The 20,755-nt window shown below is 41.3% G+C and overlaps 1 protein-coding gene across 4 annotated transcripts in view; it reads left to right on the top strand.

Annotated features, from left to right (window-relative positions):
* bahd1 (bromo adjacent homology domain containing 1) overlaps nucleotides 1-17,736 on the top strand; it is a 54,112-nt gene extending 36,376 nt beyond the window's left edge. For 2 of the 4 annotated variants that reach the window (XM_088925991.1, XM_088925992.1), the window contains exons 2-7: nucleotides 4,396-6,042; nucleotides 9,412-9,785; nucleotides 10,777-10,936; nucleotides 12,043-12,122; nucleotides 12,571-12,662; nucleotides 13,786-17,736. In XM_088925991.1, the coding sequence (XP_088782117.1) occupies nucleotides 4,416-6,042; nucleotides 9,412-9,785; nucleotides 10,777-10,936; nucleotides 12,043-12,122; nucleotides 12,571-12,662; nucleotides 13,786-13,972 (2,520 nt within the window). In that variant the 5' untranslated portion in view covers nucleotides 4,396-4,415 and the 3' untranslated portion in view covers nucleotides 13,973-17,736. The remainder of the gene's footprint in view (nucleotides 1-4,395; nucleotides 6,043-9,411; nucleotides 9,786-10,776; nucleotides 10,937-12,042; nucleotides 12,123-12,570; nucleotides 12,663-13,785) is intronic. The other 2 variants (XM_088925989.1, XM_088925990.1) reach the window with 1 other exon arrangement.
* The last annotated feature ends 3,019 nt before the right edge of the window (nucleotides 17,737-20,755 follow it).

Genomic DNA, 20,755 nt, shown 5'->3' with positions numbered 1-20,755 from the left:
AAGCCCTTACATTTGCACACAAACAGGAATGTGAGCTCAGGTGTGCAACTACGTAAACCTGTTGAATGTCTGCTGTTTGCGTTAGAGTCATTTGATAATGACAACATTATTTCTTATGTTTAAAATATCCTTCTGTCTTCCTGAATTCTTTTGGTGAATAGGATGTCTGTTTAGTAGTGTGCTCGATAATGTTGTCATAGCTGAGCTGTTGTATGAATTATTTTGTGTTGCCTACCTCATGCAAAGCCAGTCTGAACCCTGTCCCAATTTCTAATCTTTTTCTCTGCATCATCTGTCTTGTTCTTACATGCAAGCGTGGGTAAAAACTGTGGTGCAGAATGTGAAGCTCATTTTTCTCAGTTACTGGCGTTACAAAACATATCAATGACTGATTTTCAAGCTCGGTGACACTTCTGTGTGGCTTTTTTGAAGTTCCTGTATTTCATCTGAACTCTTTCCTGATTCGCTGCGTATCAGTCAAATGGTATCCTGTGCTTAAGCATCACTGAAGAGAGAGATGAATAGCTGACCCCATAGGAAGTGTAATGCAGTTCTTGTTTTTGAATAAATGGGGCACTCTGGTCATCGTTACCATTTAAGAAACAACAGTAAGAAGTCTGTTCTCTTCAGGTTTAAAGAATCCAAATGCCCTATTCATAAAGTCTTCACACTTCAGCAGATACATTATTGTCTGCTTTTACTACATGTTACAGCTTTTTTGTTTGGGGACACTAAATAAAACTAAGTGGGGAGATAGTGCCTTCTTCACCAGAATAAGGTCAAGGAAGCTATTAGTACACTAGACATGTCAAGGTCTTACAATGTACCTTCTCTCCTCTGCATCTGGTTTATAAATGCCATTATGGTCTTTATAATTGTGGAGTTTATTGGATTGTTCCTTTATTTAATTATTGCAATATTATTAGTTTGCTCCTGTTCTGCAAGAAGAATTGCAGAAGAACAGAGCAAGTCATGGGCTCAGAAGTGAATGGTTTAATTTTTCAAGGAGTACTTTGCGTTTCTGCTGATGGATTTCAAGCAGTTGTCATCTGCAGCATAAGTCTGAGTGATCAGGAACAATGGGAATAACCCATATGCAGTTTGTCACCTAAATTGGGATCAAGTTTTAGGAGAGAAGCTTATGTTTTCCCTCTGATCAATGCCTTTCAATTTTGTTTCCCAACTGACTACCATAAGCTAACCGTATAAATAATATTTTTTTAAAACTTGGGCCTGAAATGTTTTTGTATTACCGCATCTAGACAGGTTTTCCATTCGGGAATAAAGCTTTTTGGAATGGGCGATCGAGAACCAAAAGCCTGACATTTGTCAAGAGATGGGGTCATTTCTGATGCTTGGTCACCTTCAAGGTGCGATGATACAGTGTGATGATAATATACAGTAGGCACATCCTATACAGAAAATCAGGCTTACCATGCGTTGGGGGGGAAAAAAACTGTTGAGCACCACTATGTTAATAAACGTCCTATCAAGGCACGTACTAAGCCAGAAATATTCACAATGTGAAGCCTGCAACAGTTTGCATCTGCATTGTGCTTAAATGCATCTCATGCTGTGATTAGAGAGGACTTAAAGTAAAAAAGACTCAGTATTGTCTTTTCAGTGAATTTTCTATTGCATATTAAAAAAAGTAAAAATATATTTGTTTCATAAAGATGAAAATTGCTCCTGTTGCCGAAACATTTGCAAGTAACGTCATATCAAAGGTGTAGTGGTCTTATCCTCTCACCTTTATTTTTGCAGTGCACAGCTCTCAAATCCTTATAAGAGTCTGCCGCAAAAAGGAACCTCGTGTGTATTTCTATAGTAATGAACAACAGCTGTGTGGATGACAAGAAACATGCATATTGCTCAGCCCTCACAGTTTACAAGCCATGCATATATAGAACAAAATCTGTACTTCTTTCAAGATCAGTGAGAAAACAGTTCATAATGTTCTGTTAAGCTCTGGTCCAAGTGTTGTGGGTGAAGAATAGCTTGTAATAATCAGTCTGTACAGTATGCAGTGGTGCCACAAGGGGTGATATTCAATGAAACCACATCTGTGCCACATGCATACAATATGCAGACGGGATGCATGCCATTAAAATCCCCCCCAAATTCTCTGGCATTCATTGTTAAGACTGTACAACAATCCGGAAGAGAAAAAAAAATCAATAGCCCTCTGCTTTTTTTCTAAAGCACAGTGCTTAAATAAATTACTGTAAAATTGATTTGAAGTTTGTTGAGTTCAATGGATTTTCATAGCTTGTTGAAGCGTGAGTAGCTGTACAATGTGCCAAGCCCTATGGTAGATCTGATCTCTGGCTGAAGTCCAATATTTCAATGATCAGATGTCATCAAGAATGGTGTTGTGGTTATAAATCTGCTCTTAACTGGCCACCCTTATTATATGCCTTATCCATCTGAAAGGTCTAAGCTGAACCTGTAGATCTTTCAGGTCATTATCTGAGGGCAGGTATCAAGACAACCAGTAACCAGATTACAATAATCTACCAGAGTCCTGTGAGTCTCTTTACAAGCATATCTAAATGCAGTACTTTGAACTGAGAGTTTTTTTAACAGTAGCGGAAACAGCCTTTTTACCTCTCTTATGTTAGCGTCTGATGAGTAATTGCTACTTTTATAACAGGAAAGAAGGGAAAGGCATAAAAAGATTTTTTTCCTGCCCCGAGCTTGGATATATTTTAACAACTTAATCATTGTATAGTCTGTCAGACTTATCAACTCTACAGCATAAGACGTTAAATACAGTTAAAAACAAGAGAGGGCCATTCAGCTTGCCTAGCTCATTTGGTTTTGCAAATTATGTTTTTTTAAGGATGAAATATTTTAGTGCACTGTAAAAAAAATCCACAACAGCCAAATTCAAATGTTTCATTGGTCATTAGGTGAACTACACAGAGAGTGCTTGCAGGTTTACCTAGCTTTGTTGCGCTAATTAGCACAATAATGTACTTCACATTAGTGCTGGGCGATAATTCGAAAACGATAATTATCGTGATATAATTTTCCTCGATATAATTTTAACAAAATTTCGATAAATGTTCGATATAAATGTTTATGCTTTGCGCATGATATGCGCATGCGCACAAAATACTGCGCGAGTGCACGTGAGTGTTGCAGACCGGGCAGCTAACGTGGTGGTGTTTACCCACACAGTGGTGGCTGACAGGATTGTAGTTAAGAGTGGAGAAATGAGCGACACTGAAGCAAATGTAGTGCTGCCAACGACCAGCTCGAAGGACGATGACATCGTCTACAGAAAAGGTCATTCAACTTTGGTAATTTGGAGATATTTTGGCTTTTTACGATCAGACATAAAACAGAGCACTTTAAACTTTGCAGTCTGTCTGAGCCATCTTCTATGTGTGTTTTATCACACTGCAGTATTTAATTTTTCTATTAAGATATTTATTTTGTAAATTTTACTCATGCATATTTTGACATAAAAAAGACTTGAATACTCTCTACCTCAGATTTGTTTAATGTTTCTGCTGTTTGGCAAGTGTTTGTTGTGTTCTTAAAATAAAGAGTTGTTTAATTTACCAATTAACTGTCTGGTTTCTTCAACTTTCACTCAGGAGAAAAAATCTGCCTTTAAACTTGAAAGAAATAATGATTTGACATTTATCGTGATAATTATCTATATCGACTGATATGAAAATTTTTATCGTGATAATGTTTTTGGCCATATCGCCCAGCCCTACTTCACATATGCAATACTAACTTTAAATAGTTTTGTTATGTGAAAGAGACCAGTTAAATTCTCTTATTTTTAGACTGTTGAAGTGCTCAAGGACATTACTCTGTGTAAAGTTATACAGTCCTGTAATTCATTTGGTGTATCGAGCAAAAGTGGGGAAAAAAATATCTTCCGTTTTTCTTAATGAATAGTTTCTGGAAGACATGAAATTATGATACTGAATGCATAACTAGCTATATAAACTGTCAGCAAAACGTGAGAACTATTTTTTTACTAAGACCAGATAGCTGAGTTTACTCTAAAACAACCTTCATTACAAATGTGTGTTAAATGAAATCCTTAACAATGGTTGCATACTGTATAAATGTAAAAGGGCTAGATATAAACACTTTTAAATGGGTAATTTAAAAAAATGTTGTGGGATTGTTCTGTTAGTGTACTCTTACAGTTTTTGTTATACAATGTTACTTGATTAATCAAACACCCGATATTTCAGCCATTTATTTAGTACATTTACAATTACTATTAATATTGTTTGTCTCTTTGGACAAGGGCATTTGCAAAGAAATTAATATAAAAAAAGCCACATTTTTTTCTTTTGTAAGAGAACTGAATGGCTATATAATGTGTTGTGTACTAAAAGAAGTTTCCCTTCTCTGTCTCCTCAGGCGCTGTGGGAAAGTATGTAATGACTCACGCGCGGCAGAAGGATTCTCTGAGTAGGTATCCGAGTGAAGGCCGGGACCAGGTAGGGGGCGGGCCGCATGGTGAGGCAATGGGAGGAGCCTGGCCTGAGTGCCCACTGCGAGAAGGCAGGACCAAGCAGGGTGTGGCCAAAAAGGGTGGGGCAAAGGAAAGCAAGGACCTAAGTGGAGAACAGGACAGGAAGTCTTACCCACTGAGGAAGAGATCAGGTGTGGCTGAGGTTGGCACCCGCAACTGTCGTGTTGTGCTGACGCGTCTCGAGGAGAGTGCTGTGCAAGATGACGTGAATTTGGAAAATCTGTCCAGTAATATACATGAGCAGAGCTGCAAAGAAGGACAGGAGATGAGTACGTTCAACAGCTGTGGTAAGAAAACCAGCCAAGTCTGTAACCAGACACTGGAACCAAAAACGGAACCAAAACCTGACTTGAGTTCACCTCTTCATGAGCCACGCAAACGAAGACTGGCATCTCTAAATGCAGAGGCGGTCAATAGCTTACTGCTAGAGAGAGAGGATTTCCAACAGGGGACAAAAAACTCCAAGAAGCCCATGCAGAGGTTACATGGCGAATGTGTCTCTTCTAAGGAGCTATCCAAGGATCCGATGAATGCGGGAGAATGGTCAGATGCCCCACAGGGCTCACATGCTCCAAAATCAGACTCATGTGGAAGTCACAATAGCCGCAAGAAGGCCCGAATAGACACTGAAAGCGTAAAGAGTGGCTGTCCGGATGGCCCTGCCCCTCGGCGCCTAGCAGGACTGAATGCTGCCGCTCTGCTCAAGCTCACTAGTGCCTCTGCAGGGAACAAACGCAGAGTAAAGACTGACTGCAAGGGAGTGTGTGGAGGGGTGGGGGGAAAGCAGCACCCCAAATCAAGGAAACGGCGACACAAGCAACCGTCACAACTCCAGCTGATACAGCAAGGGAGTTGTGCGTTGTGCAAAAAGGAAGGTTTTACCCCAAAAATTGAATGGGAGGGAACGACAGGAGGAGGGGACGGGTTCTTCAAATTGGGAAATCAGTGTCGGAGTATGCTGGGGTATCCTCTGAAGGATGTCAAAGAGGAACAGACTGAGACGGAGGTGGACCCATTTTACTGTTGTCCCCAAGAGAAGTCAATGGAATACTGTCACAGACTGGCTCTGTTTCTCGGACGCCAGCCCTACGCAGAGCCAGAAGAGCATTCTCCTGACTCCCTCAAACAAGAGTTCCTCATACCCACGCACTCCCTGGCACACCCTGCCCTGACCGTAGGCACACACCCCTACCTGTGCCCAGATCCTTGCTTCTCAGGCTATTATCTCCACATCGGCCATCACGGAGCTTCCTCGCCTCCCCTGACGACTGGCCCCGTGCCCTACCCGCCCTCCACTGTGCCCTCCGTGACGCTGTGCCCCAGCTCCAAGCTGCTCACTTCTGCAGTCTCGCACCCCTCAGGGATCCCACACCCTGCCTTCTGCGGTTCGGTGGGGTCGCCCTGTTTTGGGGAGGCCTGCAGGGTCAATGGCTTTACCACAGCCGCCACTTACAGAGCTGTGCAGCCTGTCGCGGGCAGGAGATGTACTTTCAACACGGGATGCACTGGCTGCTCCAACAAAATCAAAACAGGTGAGAAAGGCGGAGAAAACGAGCTGTGTGTAAATATTGTAACCCAGATGTATACATCGTTCGTGGCTCTACCGTAGGCTGGTATCAAAAAGCTTCCAATATCAGACATTAAAAGAAGGCATTTGAAGAGTGAATGGTCATTCTTGAAGCAGCGCATTAACTCTAAATCCATTTTTCCACAACAATTGGGATTCTTAGGGGCAAACTGGGGCTCAGGCAGGGGGCTAGGTTTGGGTTTAATGTACCTAGAGACCAGGATTAGGGTTTATTTTTATGCTACTGTATGTGTTTGTCTCTCAGAAATGTGTCCTCCCTGAAGGAAACATTTACAAAGCTACATTCTGAGATCCAGACCAAAGGTGGAACTTGCAGTCTACATGACTCTAGAATCTATATCACTTTACCTCTCTTTAATGCGTCATCATTTGTTAGGTCATGCAGAGGATATACAATTTGGACGTCTGGTCTTCTTATGTCTTATTCTAGCAAGATCATACAGTATGTCAGCTGCATATATGAACTCAGTTGTGTCTTGCATTTTTTTCTTATGTCAGAGGAGAAGTTCACATTCATATTACAATGCAGAGTTTCTTGAACCGTGTTCACGTTACCTTGAATTAAAACAGTTGCGAACTAACTGTGCCTATTGCACTTTGGCCATGCTCACGTTAGCACTTTCACGTACTGGCCAGAAATGTGCTACAGCAGTTAGAGGTTTTTTATTTGTTACTGACAAATTGAGGAACTTGCATCCTAGCTGTGTAGTATCAGCACCTCCCTTCCATTTTAAAAGCGTGTTGTCAATATTTAATCAATGTAAATATAGGTAACAATCCTGTATTATCCTGTACTCCTTAATATCTGACCAGCTGCTCTGCTCGCAGCAGTGTCGGTTTGCTTCATGCCTGCTGGCCCACAACGGAGACAAAATGTCCCACGCCTGCACCAATTCGGTTGGGTCCCAATCCCACCTCAGGACTTGAGTCAGGAGGACTGATTCATGCTGTTGTTGCACACAATGATGACACTTTTTAAAATAACAGTAAGAATAATGGAGAGAAAACCCCAACAGCAGTTAGCCAAGCTGTGTCGGATATTTCTCCATCATGTCTCATCAGAACCCAGCCTTAATTGTGACTTGGTTCATCAGCAGAGTGGACTCAGTGAATTTTTGAGGCACGTACCTGCAGTTTTAAAACGGTATCAATATCATAAATGTCAGTTTGCAGAAATGCTTGTTCCATGTCTCAAACATGTCCCTTATACTAGAATGTAAGTCTGGAAGAAAATTGAGCATCTTCATATCCACCCTTAACAGTGATTCATATTTACTTCTCCACGTTTCCCAGGTTATCGGGAGTTGAAGTGTGGCGCTTCTACTGATTGAGCTTTAATTCTTCTATGAAATAACAGCTGTATACGTCCTTTATGTTATAGCCAGAGTCCATTCCCCTAATTCAAAGTCCACTTTTCCCTGGATCCTGCCATGCTCATCATCTGTATGAGGCTTCCTGTCCCTTGTAGCTCAGTATGCAGAACAAAATTCCTCACAGTACACTCATCAAGCAGGAATGTCACAGTTTCCCAGTTCTTCAGGAACTGAGTCACAGGCCTGCAGAGTGGAGCTGTAAGAAACAGGCAGACAGGGGTAACTTTCTGCCAGGGGGATAGAGCTGTAATGAAGCACTTGTCCTATATGAGCCACTGCTGCTGCGATTTACTAATGTTTCAGAAAGTAAAACACTGTGTTATTGGGGTTGGGCTTTCTCACACTTGTTATCTGGTTTAATCCTGAGAGGATCAAGGCACTTAAGCACATCGGAATAGATCTTGGTTTTATCTGCCAAAATAACAGTGTCATAAGGTCTTTCATAAGTCTTGCAAACCTGGGTTTTATAAAATCATACAGTGCCAAAGTGATCTCACTTTTGGAGCACAACACAAGTATCTCAAGACCAAAGGATCCATAGACATATGGTTGGAAAATCCTCAAATATACTTGCACTGACTGGCCAACATATCATACCAGCAGACCATTTACTATGATTCAGAACCTCAAACCACAGGAGCTAAAATTAATAAAAACCCTGAGTTCAAGAGAGATTTACACTATCGCCCAACCCTTACATCTGATACAGTTTAGTTACTGTCTTAAGGGGTGGCCTTGCACAGCTGTGATTAATGACCAGTGTGCAGTTCCTACTGATTCCCCCTGCTGCTGGAAGGTGAGAGGTACACAGCAAGCAAACAGGGCCTGCCTGCAGCGTACTCTAAGGCTGACTGCTGAAGTGCATGCTTGAGCACTTTGGTGATCTGTATTCATTTTTCAAAGCTGACCTGAGGGACTGGTCAAAGCTGCATGCAGGATCCCTCTGGCAGGTCCTGTTATGTACCTCCCTGCTGGGTTAATGATTCACAGAGGAGATGTTAAAGGCTGCCAGAGTAGGAGTCTGTACACGCTGCTTGTCAGGACTCCAGTCCTCAGTGCCTCACAGGCACTGTCTCACTGTGCAGAGAGTCGCCTGAACCAGTACTTTGTGGCCTCTTTTTTTACCTGGCTCTTCACAACATGACTCACCAGCCCTTTATTCCACAGCCTGTTGTTTTTACAGGACTATATAAAAGCTTAAATAAAACCCAAATAAAGTAAACAATTTTTTTGTTTGGCTGTTTACAGCTCAGCTAATGATTGTATCAGGCTCTATACTCAGTATCTACTGTAGATTCAGTTAGTATATCTTGGTTAATAAAAGCTGAATTTCAACATCTGATACAGAGCGTTTGGTATTGACATTAATTCTACAGTACTACCACAAGCACAAAAAAGCATGTAATTTATCTGTACTTTTCCACACTTCTTTGTGTGAATGACTACAGTGCTGCAGATTTATACTTGGTGCTTAATATAGTTTCTTATCCATTTGGAAAATGATCCCAAATCATATCATTTGCATTCGTTAATACAGATCACCAGAGAAACAAGAAGTACGTTGTGTGGTGTGCTGTGGAACCTCAATTAGACATTTATAAAAAAGCATATTTGTTGTCTGGAAAATGTTGGTTTGCATTTTTGTGGTTTTAGTACAGAAACATTGAGAGATCAATTTATCCGATAGAAACTCAAATCTACTGTCTGGTACCTTGATTGCTTTTAACAGGTGCATTTCTTTCTAAGCGAGTGTATGGATGTTTTTTGGGAATTTTTAATGTTGTGTTCTTTTTGTAGGCCATTTTCTAATGTGTTTTGTATTCTAAATATATTTCTAACCTACTGTTGGTTTAGTGTTGCTGAGATGCTTGTCAGGTGTTCTAGGGTTGTGTGTGTGTGTGTGAGTACATTGCTGATCTTGTGAGCTCTGTGCGTTTCAGAGAGCTACATCACTTCCCTGGATGGGCACAGCCCAGCCATTCCAGTCTCTCCCACCCTGCCCCTCTCAGGATGCCCGGTGCCCACGGTGCCTCCTGCTGCCCAGTCAGTGCCACACGTGCAGACGCCCCTCTCGGACCCCAGCCAGCCCCAGGCCCAGCTGAAGGTGGCGCGGGAGTGCCCCCAGAGTGCCAAACCCCCCAGCGGTTCCCGCTCTGGGGTCCGCAGTACCGCCGGCTGCCCCCATCTCTCTGACAGCCAGCTCACCCCTGGCCATGCCAGCAGCACAGGCAAGCAGCAGAGGATAACTCGCCGCCGGGCCACGAATGGCTGGCTGCCCATCGGCCTGCCCATGGAGAAGGAAGTCTTCATAGTGGTGAGTCGGCCCCTTTATTGTAATTATTTCTTTATTATGATTATGATTATAATTCTTACACTTATATAGCACTTTTTTGGACACGCCACTTAAAAGCGCTTAACAGATAATGGGGACTCCCCTTGACCACCACTAATATGTAGCTCACACCTGGGTGATGTGACAGTAGCCATAGTGCACCAGAACGCTCACCACGCATCAGAGAATGTATGCTATTAGAGAAGAGCAGAGTGATGAAGCCAGTTCATAGATGGGAATTATTAGGAGGCCATGATTGGTAAGGGCCAGGGGGAATTTGGCCAGGACATCAGGGTTAACACCCCCACACTCTTTTCAAGACATGCCCTAGGGTTTTTAATGACCATGGAGAGTCAGGACCCATCCAAAAGACAGCTTTTTTTTTTTTTACAAGAAAGTGTTCCCGTCGCTATACTGGGACATTAGGACTCACACAGTCCGCAGAGTGAGCGCCACCTGGTCTCATTAACACCTCTTCCAGGAGGACTCCCATCCAGGTACTGACCAGGCTCACAGTACCTGGGTGTGAGCTGTACTTGGATGGGATGCTGAGCTTCAGTGAGTTGCCAGCTGTGAGTTGCAGGATGATACACTGTAGCTGCTGGCCTTTCCCAAGTCCCTCCCAATGTGTCCAGCTCTTCTGATATCTGCGGGCACAGTAGTTCAGGGCATTTCTTCTGAGTAACAGACAGATCTGCTGACCAGTTTGAATTGGATCAGAAAAATCCAGAATTTATATAGATGGAAAACCTTCTTGGCAGTGACCTTATGTCTCTCATGAGTTTTGCTTTGTTTTGGGGGAGTTTTTAAAATCTGCATCTGTGTACAGTAATGCTGTCCTAGATTCCTGCTCGATCCTTGCCTCATGCAGTACAGTTTGAGGGAGCCCAATCGCTTCGGTCCTTAAAGGTGGTCGGTTGGCACGTACCTGTCAGCGCTGGTGTGAGCGGGCTGCCCTGTGTTTTCGGTGCAGGGGGAGGATGAGCCTGCCCTCCGGCGGTGTTATGAAGGAGTGCAGCGGGACGGGGAGATCATCCGGGTCAGAGACACTGTCCTGCTCCGTTCTGGACCACGCAAGAAGTCCCTCCCCTATGTGGCCAAAATCTCTGCCCTGTGGGAAGACCCCAAGACTGGTGAGCAGACCCAGGCTACCGTTCCTAATTAAACCAGCTATCCCTTACCTCTCTGTCAAGTGGTAGATTGTATCATTTCTTGTTGAGACACTAGGGAGGCTTTCTTAATTCAGCTGTAAACAGACTGTTACTCTTGCTCTCCCCTCATTGTTTTTAAAAGGAGTTTTCAAAAAGCTTTGCAATCGGCAGGTTTGTCTCTCACCCCTTGTCATATTCTCCAACTAATATGTGGCTTTGTTTTAACTGGCATGTGGCTTCTTATTTGTCTCATTAAATTCCTTTACAATAAATGTATCAGTGTTAAGAAAGCCTTATAAATTGTATTGGATTCTTTTTTCTTTAAAATGTGTTGTCTTTTCAGCTTCAGTGGGTTTGCTTTTTAACCTGAGCGGATGACCTTCTTGGTACTTTCCCTGTAAAATCCTATGTCTGCCGATATTAACTCCATTGACTCCCCCCTTTGCTATTTGTGGTTGCAAAGCTGGCTTTTTAGAAACCCACAAGTGCTCGTAATTCACCAATCCTAGCATTTCACTGGAGGCTGGAGGTTTTTCTCTTGAATTAATGAGCCATGAGTTTGTCGAACACAAAAAGGACACTTTGTATTTGATGTTCCTTCTGGGAGGCTCCAGAGAACCAGCAGCGTCCAAACCTGGTGTTCTTGGAATAACTTTGACTTATTGGCTGAAATGAGAACAAAAATTGTTATAAAAGGAGATTAAGGGTTAAGAACATAAAAAAAGGTTATTTGGTTCATCTAGTCCATTTGGTAATTATAAGTTATTATTTACTAACTTAAATTATTTATAACTCATGTAGGAGGGGGGTAAGTTACAAACTTACTAGTTGTAAAACTAGTAAGTTTAGATGTGAGAAAATTGAAATACCTGTGCTAAATGAAATTTAGAGTATAATATATTTTTAGTTTTTTTATAGACACTGTCATTTAGAAGTGTGGTGTAACCACATGTCTGTAACAAAGTTGCAAAGTCATGTTTGTCTTCTATCTTGTTCTGTTGAGAGCTGCTGTTACTTATGCCTGCCTGATGGAGATGATCCGTGCTGCAGTCTTGCCCTGACCAGTGTGTTGTGTTCTTGTCCTTCAGGAGAGCTCATGATGAGTCTGTTTTGGTATTATCGACCAGAACACACTCAAGGGGGCAGAATTCCCAGCATGCACTGTGAGGTCAGTAGTTCACGTCCTGTCCTACTAATAAGTTTTGCGGGAGATTTATTGACTGTAACAAAGTTATGAAGTTAATATCTTGCGGTATGTGTTGTATATAATGGTAACTCTTAGACTTTCTAGAAGTTGGATTTGTTAGAATTTACAGTTCTGGAATTTAGTTTGCTATTGTTGTTTACAAGATGAAAAGACTCCTTCTACAGTAGTTTTTTGCTCTGAGAAGAGATTTTCAATATTTCTGACTTCGAACATTTTTTATGCCCCTGTCACCGACCTGCACTAAAAGCATTCATAAATCAGAGCCGTCAATGTACAACCATTTGTCAGTAGTGGGGGACAACCCTAAGCAAATTTAGTGGGTATTTTGTGGGCAGAGCAGTGTGCGGCAGTGTAGTCCTTTGTTCAGTCCTCAGTTTAGTCATGTGAATGTTTTTCTCCCCCGTCTCAGAATGAGATATTTGCATCTCGGCATCAGGATGAGAACAGTGTGGCCTGCATAGAAGATAAGTGCTACGTCCTGACATTAGCACAATACTGTAGGTAGGTGGCACTGGCGCACTTTGCTGTGCAAGTTGTGTAACTGTCGATTGTTGTGTTGATTCTGAGCTAATGTGTTCCCCTGCCCATGTAGAAGACTTACTTAGGAGCAGGTTAAGGTAAATTCCATGCAAAAACATAGAAAAAAGGAAGACTCAATGTTGAGCCTATTTCAGGTGTCAGCAGTCAGTGTTGTTTTTCTTCTTTCTACTTTTCAGTGTGGAATTAAACGTGTTCCTTTCCACACTGACATTCAACAATTTATTTATTCTACCAGGATTGTCCACTAAGTAGGAGGTTTGTAGGAGATGCAGTTACTTTGGCGCATCATTTCAAAAGCATCTCAATGTTTTTATTCAAGAATCTCTCCTTTAGTCTGAAATCAGCATGTACAAAGTTATTTTTTTTAGCCTTTGTACTGGTGTCAGCTGGGACTCTGCAAAAAACACTTTACATTAGACTCAGATTAACTTGTTTCTTTTTTATGGATTGAGCTGTATTTGTGCATCTTACATTGCAAAATCACACCAGTTGGAAAAATACCTGACCATTTGCTCCTAGCTATATTTCTATCAAAACAAAAATTTCATTTTACCAGTTGAAGGAGTTATTCAGAAATGAAATCTGAGAGATCCATTTTTGTTAAGTTACATTTTAAAGGGGGATTTCTTTGCTCCACAAAATTCCAGCAAAAACTGCACAAAACTGCACAATATTTAGCAAACAAGCGCAGATGACTAAAGATCAAATTCATGAATGCAGAATATCATTCCCTAGTGTTTTACAAGATTGCTTTTGCTGTACATTAGTAATCACAGTCCCTCTGTAGTCAACCTGGACATATTAGGGTATCTGCAGACTGTGTGTGATGTTGGTACAAGTGCAGGTATGTACAAAAGGTATCATTATGGGTCACACTGAACTGCTGTTTGGTGTAGGACACAGTCAGCATTCAGATCATAGACTGTAACAGTGACTTTCCATCCAACAGCACATCTTTTTTTCTCCTTTAAATCATTTCCGATGGTTCTTGAGGAAAATGAATGTCTGGGTAACTGTGCGTATGACCAGCTGGGGCGCTTGCTGTTGGAGACTGATGAAGGTGTGCCCTGGGTTCTTCTTTCAGATTTTGTGCCTTGGTAAAGCGGCGTGGAGAGGGTCTCCCCGAAAGCGCCCCCATGGTGCCGCCTTCCCCCGAGTACTTCATCCCGGCACACCGCCGCGTCCCCGCGCACGTCGACCCCGACCTCGTGTTCCTGTGTCGCCACGTCTACGACTTCCGCTACGGGCGCATCCTCAAGAACCTGCAGTAGTGCCGGCCCGGGGACTGGAATGCGCCGAGGGGAGCGCCGGCCTGCCAGGACAGCCGCCCGCTCGCGCCGTGCCGCAGGCGGACCCGGACACACGCAGGGCCGGAGAGAGCAGACAAACCAATCGATAACTGAACTGAAACTTAAACAAGCCAGCGTTCAAGTGCCAAACCGAGCCTGTGGGAGCCAGTCCTGCCCTGGGGAGTTCCTCATTTGACAGGTTGGGGAAGATGAAGGCCCAACCTGTGGCACTCCCCCCAAACAGTCATATGGTGTTTTGCCATTTCTAACTGGCAGAAATCCAGTACTGATTGGATATAAGAGGACCTGGCCTGATTTTCCCTAATAACCTAAAAGCCATTGGAGAAGGGCATGCAAGACCATTCTGTGCGACATGTCAGTGAAAGAAACTGAGAAAAACAAATCCACACGTGCTTTCCAGAAATCGGATGAAGTGATCTGGTTTTTATTGCAATCGTCTTGAGCTGTTATGTCCCAGTACTGGATTCTGTGTCTGCAGTGAGCAGCGATATGAGTTTGTAATTTCTGTATCTGAGGTGAAGATGCCCTAAGAAACAAAGGGCCACTGTGTCCCATGCTGTGGAAGTGTCAGTATCAGCTTATTTGGACAAGGGGGGAGTTGGCTGTCTTCTATTTCTAAGATTCTTCTGAGCCTTCTACTCCAGAATCTTCTGCAGTAGAATGAATGAATTTTCTTGCCTTCAGCTCTCACAAAAAAATGATACTGACTGTCTGAGGTGTGCCTGCGCTAGCTCGACACGTTCTAGCGGGTCAGTGGCAGACGAGTTCACACATCAGTTAAAACTCTAATTCCATCTGCTGTTGTGAAAGAAAACAGATTCCGGATGAAAAGTGAATATGGGTGGGACCAGGTATCCCAGGGTCCATCAGGTTGTCCCCCACAGGAGCGGTTTGGCCCCCCTGCTGCGAATCGACCAATGAGAGGGAGGCGGGATTTTTTTTTTTCTTCAACGCTTCCTGGCAGTTACCCGTGACTTGCCTTATGCCTTGCAGGTAGAGATGTAGGCAGCAAGCTCCACTACACCCCCCCCCCCCACACCACTCTCCTGATAAAACCAAAGGATGTCACAGCGCGGAGCCCCAGTTCCCCACCTGCCCCCCCCCGGTGTTCATCATTAGTTTGCACTCTTTTTGTGTTTTAATTAGAACTTTTATATGATTGTGTTCTTGGCTTTACCCGCTACTAATATTGTTCGGGAGGAACTCTTGTGTTTTTCCGTTTGTATACTTGTAGACCAGAAGGACGTATTAGGCTTTTTCCTCCTCCCCATGGGATCAGGGTAAGACACATGCAAACACTTAACTTTCTGCTGTGCTGCAGCTTTTATCTAGGACATTGTGGAGCTCCCCACCCCCTCCCTTGCACATGTCCTCCATTCTGAATAATACAGTACTGTATGTCCATCAGGAATGAGAGAAACAAGGATTAAAGAGAGGTAGCATGTGCATTGTCAAACTGTCACATAGGTTTTTCCAGACTTTCGGTATCTTATGTAGTATGTCTGGTAGCTTTTAGGAACAAGTATTACTGTATTTATGAGATGAAGTTTTTAAAAAAAATGTTTTGCCAAACTTGAATTTTGAGGATGGGACATTACTTAAGAATTTCACTCTTTTCTGCCACATGTACAGTATGGGTGTATTCTGGGAGCAAGTCAGACACATGGGCTCGTTCTGTGCAGACAGTATTGCCACACCGTAATCAGAAAGGGTTTTTATTTTAAAAGATGAAGCTGACAGCTGACCTAAGGCACATAACAGTCAGAATAGATTTTTCGTTCTTGCAAAGATGCTTTAGGTTAACTAAAGAAACAAGCCAATAACTTTATTCCTTTCCAGACCAATGTTCTGCTGTTAATAGTAATTTTTCCCCTTTGTAGTGTTTTTTTTTTGTCAGCAGACTTCAGATTCCAGGCCACAGCGGTTGTCTAATTGTTTCTGGAGTTCAGTAACAGGATAAGGTTGTAATTTAAATATTACTGATTTGCCTGTTGAGAGAAACTGTGCTGCAAGTAACTATGGCAGCAGCACTTCTAATTTAAAGTCAATTGAAATACAAAAAAACTTCTTGCTGTTTGCAAGCAGCAAACCTGAAATCTTTTTTTTTTAATGCCAAACTATAGAACAGCAGGTACTGCAGTAAATAGTTTTAGGAAAAGGAAAATAGGGTGATGTGACAACTAAACATACTGCATACAGTGTCCTCTATACTTATTCCTACCCCCAATTAAATAGTATCAAAAACATCATTTAATTATATAATAGATATGTGGATGGGATAATAGGTCTTCCCTAAAGAGAGTATAAAAATGTTACCGTAATCTTAATAGTATTGCACAGAGCAAAATGATAGTTCTCATGAATAACGCTATCTAGAAAACATTAAGGTTAATATAATCACAGCACATAGTTAGTATTTGGTAAATCCTCCTCTGGCAGAGATTACACTCACAAGATGCCTCCTATAGTGTGCTATGTTGCATTTCTGATGGAGGGTGGGTGGAATTGACTGTTCCTCCTGGCAGGATTGCGCTGCGTCTTTCAAATCATTCGGTTTATGAATTGCTTTCTTTGAGTTCAAACCAGAAACATCAGATTGGACTGATGTTTGGAGAGTAAAATGGTTGGTTGAGAACATATTTTGTGTAGTTAATCATTTCTTTGTTGATTGGATTTGCATCATTGTCATGCTGAAATTTTTAAGCAGATTTGTGGTACTTAAGAGCTTGGAAAAACTATTCTTGTATGTGTTGGGAGTTCATGATTCCCCCTATTTTGGCTAAGGCTCCAGGGTCTGTGGAAGCAAAACAACCCCCTGCCATCTTTCATAGTGAGGCACAGGTGTTTTCTGATGAGCTTTTCTGTTTATATGCGAAACATAATACATACCACTCGTGGGCATGTCCAAAAAGCTCAATTTTGTATCTGCTGGTAAGGTTCCAGGTGTCGGTGTAATGCAGAAAATCCAAGATAATACAGGGTTCTTCCTTGTACCCCAACCATGAATGCCATATTCATGCAGATGACATTAGGATCGCATAAAGGCATGAATAAACATGACTCTGGAATTCAGTTATTTATGAAAACTGTGACATTTCTGTGTGAAATGCTATTACAATTACAGTATTACATCTTTAGATTTTTTTAAAAGTAGACACACTGTCCAGTCCATAGCTCAATAGTCTGGTTTTGTTCCTATTTCGTCAGGGTATGAATAAATCTGGAGGGCACTGTAAGATGTTCTAAAAAACAAAGATTCATGATGGGGAAATATTTTAGGATCACATTAGGTGCAACTTTTCACTGAACTATAAAGGTGTGCATTATTTTCTTGGTCAGGTTCAGCTTAATTTAAATTGAGGTGTACATTTCAAAATATCACTAAATTCACATTTGATTTTTGATTATATAAATGGTTCTAAAAAATCATGTTGACATCAGTTGTAATGTCCAGTCATGGAATTGAGGACCAGATCGTCCAAGACGACGACAAAATGAAATTAGAAACCTGGGGCACAGAACACACACACACACATACAGTACATCTTTGCTCTTAGTCCTTTAATTAAATGTAAATATTTAAAGTCTCAGCATGAAAAAAACTGAGCATTTTCAAAACAATACAAAATCACAGCACAGCGTGTTTGCATTATTTATAAGACAAACCTGTGTATTGTAGTAAACATCCTTTAAATGGAATAAATAATATATGAGTTGGAACTGAACTTTATTTGCAGTAAGTGTTTGAAGTCCTGGTGAGACAGCTGTGATTAAGAAAATGTCCTGGCGGGGTGGCTTGAAAATCACACACTTGTTTCCTTTTCTCACTGTATTACACAGTAGACAGCCTAAAAAGCAAGTCTCTGTTCCAGGTAACATTTTGTACCTTTCTAAATACCCTTTTTAAAAAAACAAAAACAAACTATTTCTGGGGAATCTTATTACAAAAACAAAAGCTTTTTCCTTGCAAAAAAAATGCTGACTTTCAGCATTATAAATGTTTCATACTTAAGAAATTCTACACCTCTGATTGTCTAGGATAGTGATAAAAAGTAAAACGGGAACATAAATCAATTGATTCATAGTAGTTATTCATGTAACGTGGAAATTATAGAAGTATTTAACAAAGCACTTTCTCAAAAACTCGTGTACACAGCAATTATATTTTAATGATGCAGATTTATATACTTAGCTATGGCTATCAGTATGGTTTGCCTTTGCAACAAGTAAACCATATCTTAATTGGCTTAATAGATACCTCTCCAAATGATAAATGGAAAATAAGAATGACAAGCCAGTTTACTGACTGGTTATTGGATTACAAAGCAAAGGACATACATTGTTCCTACAGTACATGAGAAGAAATCATTATTACCTTTGTCATGACTATTAAAATGGTAAACAAAACTGAAAGCAAACCATATCTAATGAAATAGCAACCACAACAGTGCAGAAATATTCAGTTTGCCTGGGTTGTGGTTTCATGCATCAGCATATATTTTATAATTTAAAAAATGAGGATTGGAACCCATTTTGGAGTATTGAATAGATTTGTAAATATATTTTATTGTGTTGCTTTGTGATATTTGAATTTTAGCTGATTTTTTAAAAAATAATTCCTTTATCAGGGAGCTAAATAAGAATCCCTGCAGGTTCAATTTTGTAGAGCTGATTATTTACGACATTTCTTTTTTGTGAAGAAAGGTTCTGTTATTTAATTTGGATGCCTGCTTTTTCTATTGCCTGTAGCTTAGTGTTTTAGTAAATGGGGACTTCAAGTGCTGCATCAACAATGTAATTAGAAGCTCAGTTTGACTAACCTGCATGTTGTCCATCACTGCCCCTACATCAGTCACGTTTTTGTAAGTTTTTCAAAGGTGATAATCTGCTTTTTCTATTGTAGTCAAAAGAGTTAACTCCATCGTGCAACTTTTATTACTGATTCAAGTCCTTTTAGACAAAATCAACCAGTTTGCACAAAAAGCACTCTGATGCCTTTGGAATTATTTTCTTTCTTTTGGTTTAAAGTGAGTCCATTTAAAGAGATTGTCCATACATTGTACAATGTCAAAGTATGTTTTTTAAATGTGGGGGGGAAAAAAGCAGTTTCTAAGCAAATCTTTCAACAGTCCATCCCCAGCATATGTAGGCCTCATGTGCAGTGTCCAATTGTGTGATTGATTCCATTTTCATGACTTAACACCTGGGTTCACAGCTCACTGTTACAATAGGGCACTTTATTTGCTGTGATTCAGTAGGTTGGAAGAAATTACATTTGCAATTATTGATTTAAAAAAAACCCGCTTGTAAACAAAATCCTGTCTTACCATGTGATCACCATCATTAAAATAGAAATTAAAAAGGCCATCACATCCAGCCCTTTGATTCTACTCCATTGATTAAAATTTGTATTTACTTTGACTGTCCAGTTGTAACCCACATAAGGGCTATGAAGTACATTTCTAGTCTCACATTCCAGGTTGTCACAGGGGTCGTGCTCGTGTTGTAGAAGTGTGCCTTGTCTCTACAGCGGATTCAGTGCATTTTGACTTTAATGACATCTGTGTTCCCTTGCTGAAGTCGGCTGCTGACTTGACAGCCTGGCTGAAAGCAGCTGAGAATGACGCCATCTCTTTCCACCCCTCCAAACTGCTGACTCATGAGCACACAGGCGGCTTGAGCAGAGCAACAATCCGAACATCAGCTTTCATGCTACGACAGGTTGTCTCCCAGGTGTGCAATTTAGTGGTGCTCCCTGTGCACAACTATATACCACGCAATCAGTTCAGACTGCTAAAACAACTGAGTAAAACTGCAGAGATGTGCACCCCAGTGGAAATGCAGCAGTCGGTGCAGTCCCCATCAGCATTTTCCTGTTACTGTATCGGCAAGGAAACTTGCTCGTACTGTATGTTCAAGGGACTGTTAAGGAAACTTTCTCAGTTCCCTTTGACTTTTTGAAAAAGGGTTAAGCATAACCATTGTTTCTCCTATCACAAAGTTTAAGCTTTGACATGTTTTGGTATTGGTTATGCTTACACGAGACACTGGATCCATGAGTTAATGTACATCCACTGATTTTCTGCTTTTCATGTTATTACAATACGTTTCAGGTGATCATTCTCCTAATTCTTGTAATATTTTTCATTGTTTTCCTTTCATCCACAAAAACATTCCCACATTATTATATGACACATGACGTATGTAAAGACTGCAAGTTTAAACAGGGCAAAGTTTTTATCAAGTTGCCTAGAATGCTTAACTGTGCTCGTGCTATAGAGCTCCATGTTAGTCTTCTAATCCTTTTTAAGGTTTTCCATTGTACATTAATTAGCGAAGTCTGCCTGAAGATTTTTTTTTTATATCTTCCTGAACGTCTCAACAGCAACACGAAACACAAGCACCTGGAATTCCAAACCAGAGTTTCTCATACCGGGTCTGAATGTACAGTAGGAAGAGACGCAACTGAAAACTCAGCTGCATTTATATGGACCCGCCACAGGGTGTCGTATTAGAACTGCAAATGTTGGTTACCAACAAATAACGATCTCGCTTCATAATAGTTACAATTTAGAAGCAAAAGGTTAGTGGCATTGTTCTATTATTGTTGCCGAATATCATACATACCACATTTCGGTTGTAAATCGAGTAAAATAATTAAAATGGCCTTCCAGCCCTGTGAATTCGGCCTCTACCTTAAGCCACCATTTTCCCTTTACCCATACTTCAGAAAATTACACTTCT

Source organism: Atractosteus spatula, chromosome 9 (assembly GCF_055471065.1).
Source record: "Atractosteus spatula isolate fAtrSpa1 chromosome 9, fAtrSpa1.hap1, whole genome shotgun sequence".
NCBI lineage: Eukaryota > Metazoa > Chordata > Actinopteri > Semionotiformes > Lepisosteidae > Atractosteus > Atractosteus spatula.
Note: the sequence above shows the minus strand (reverse complement) of the source record. Positions and strands in the feature narration are given on the sequence as shown.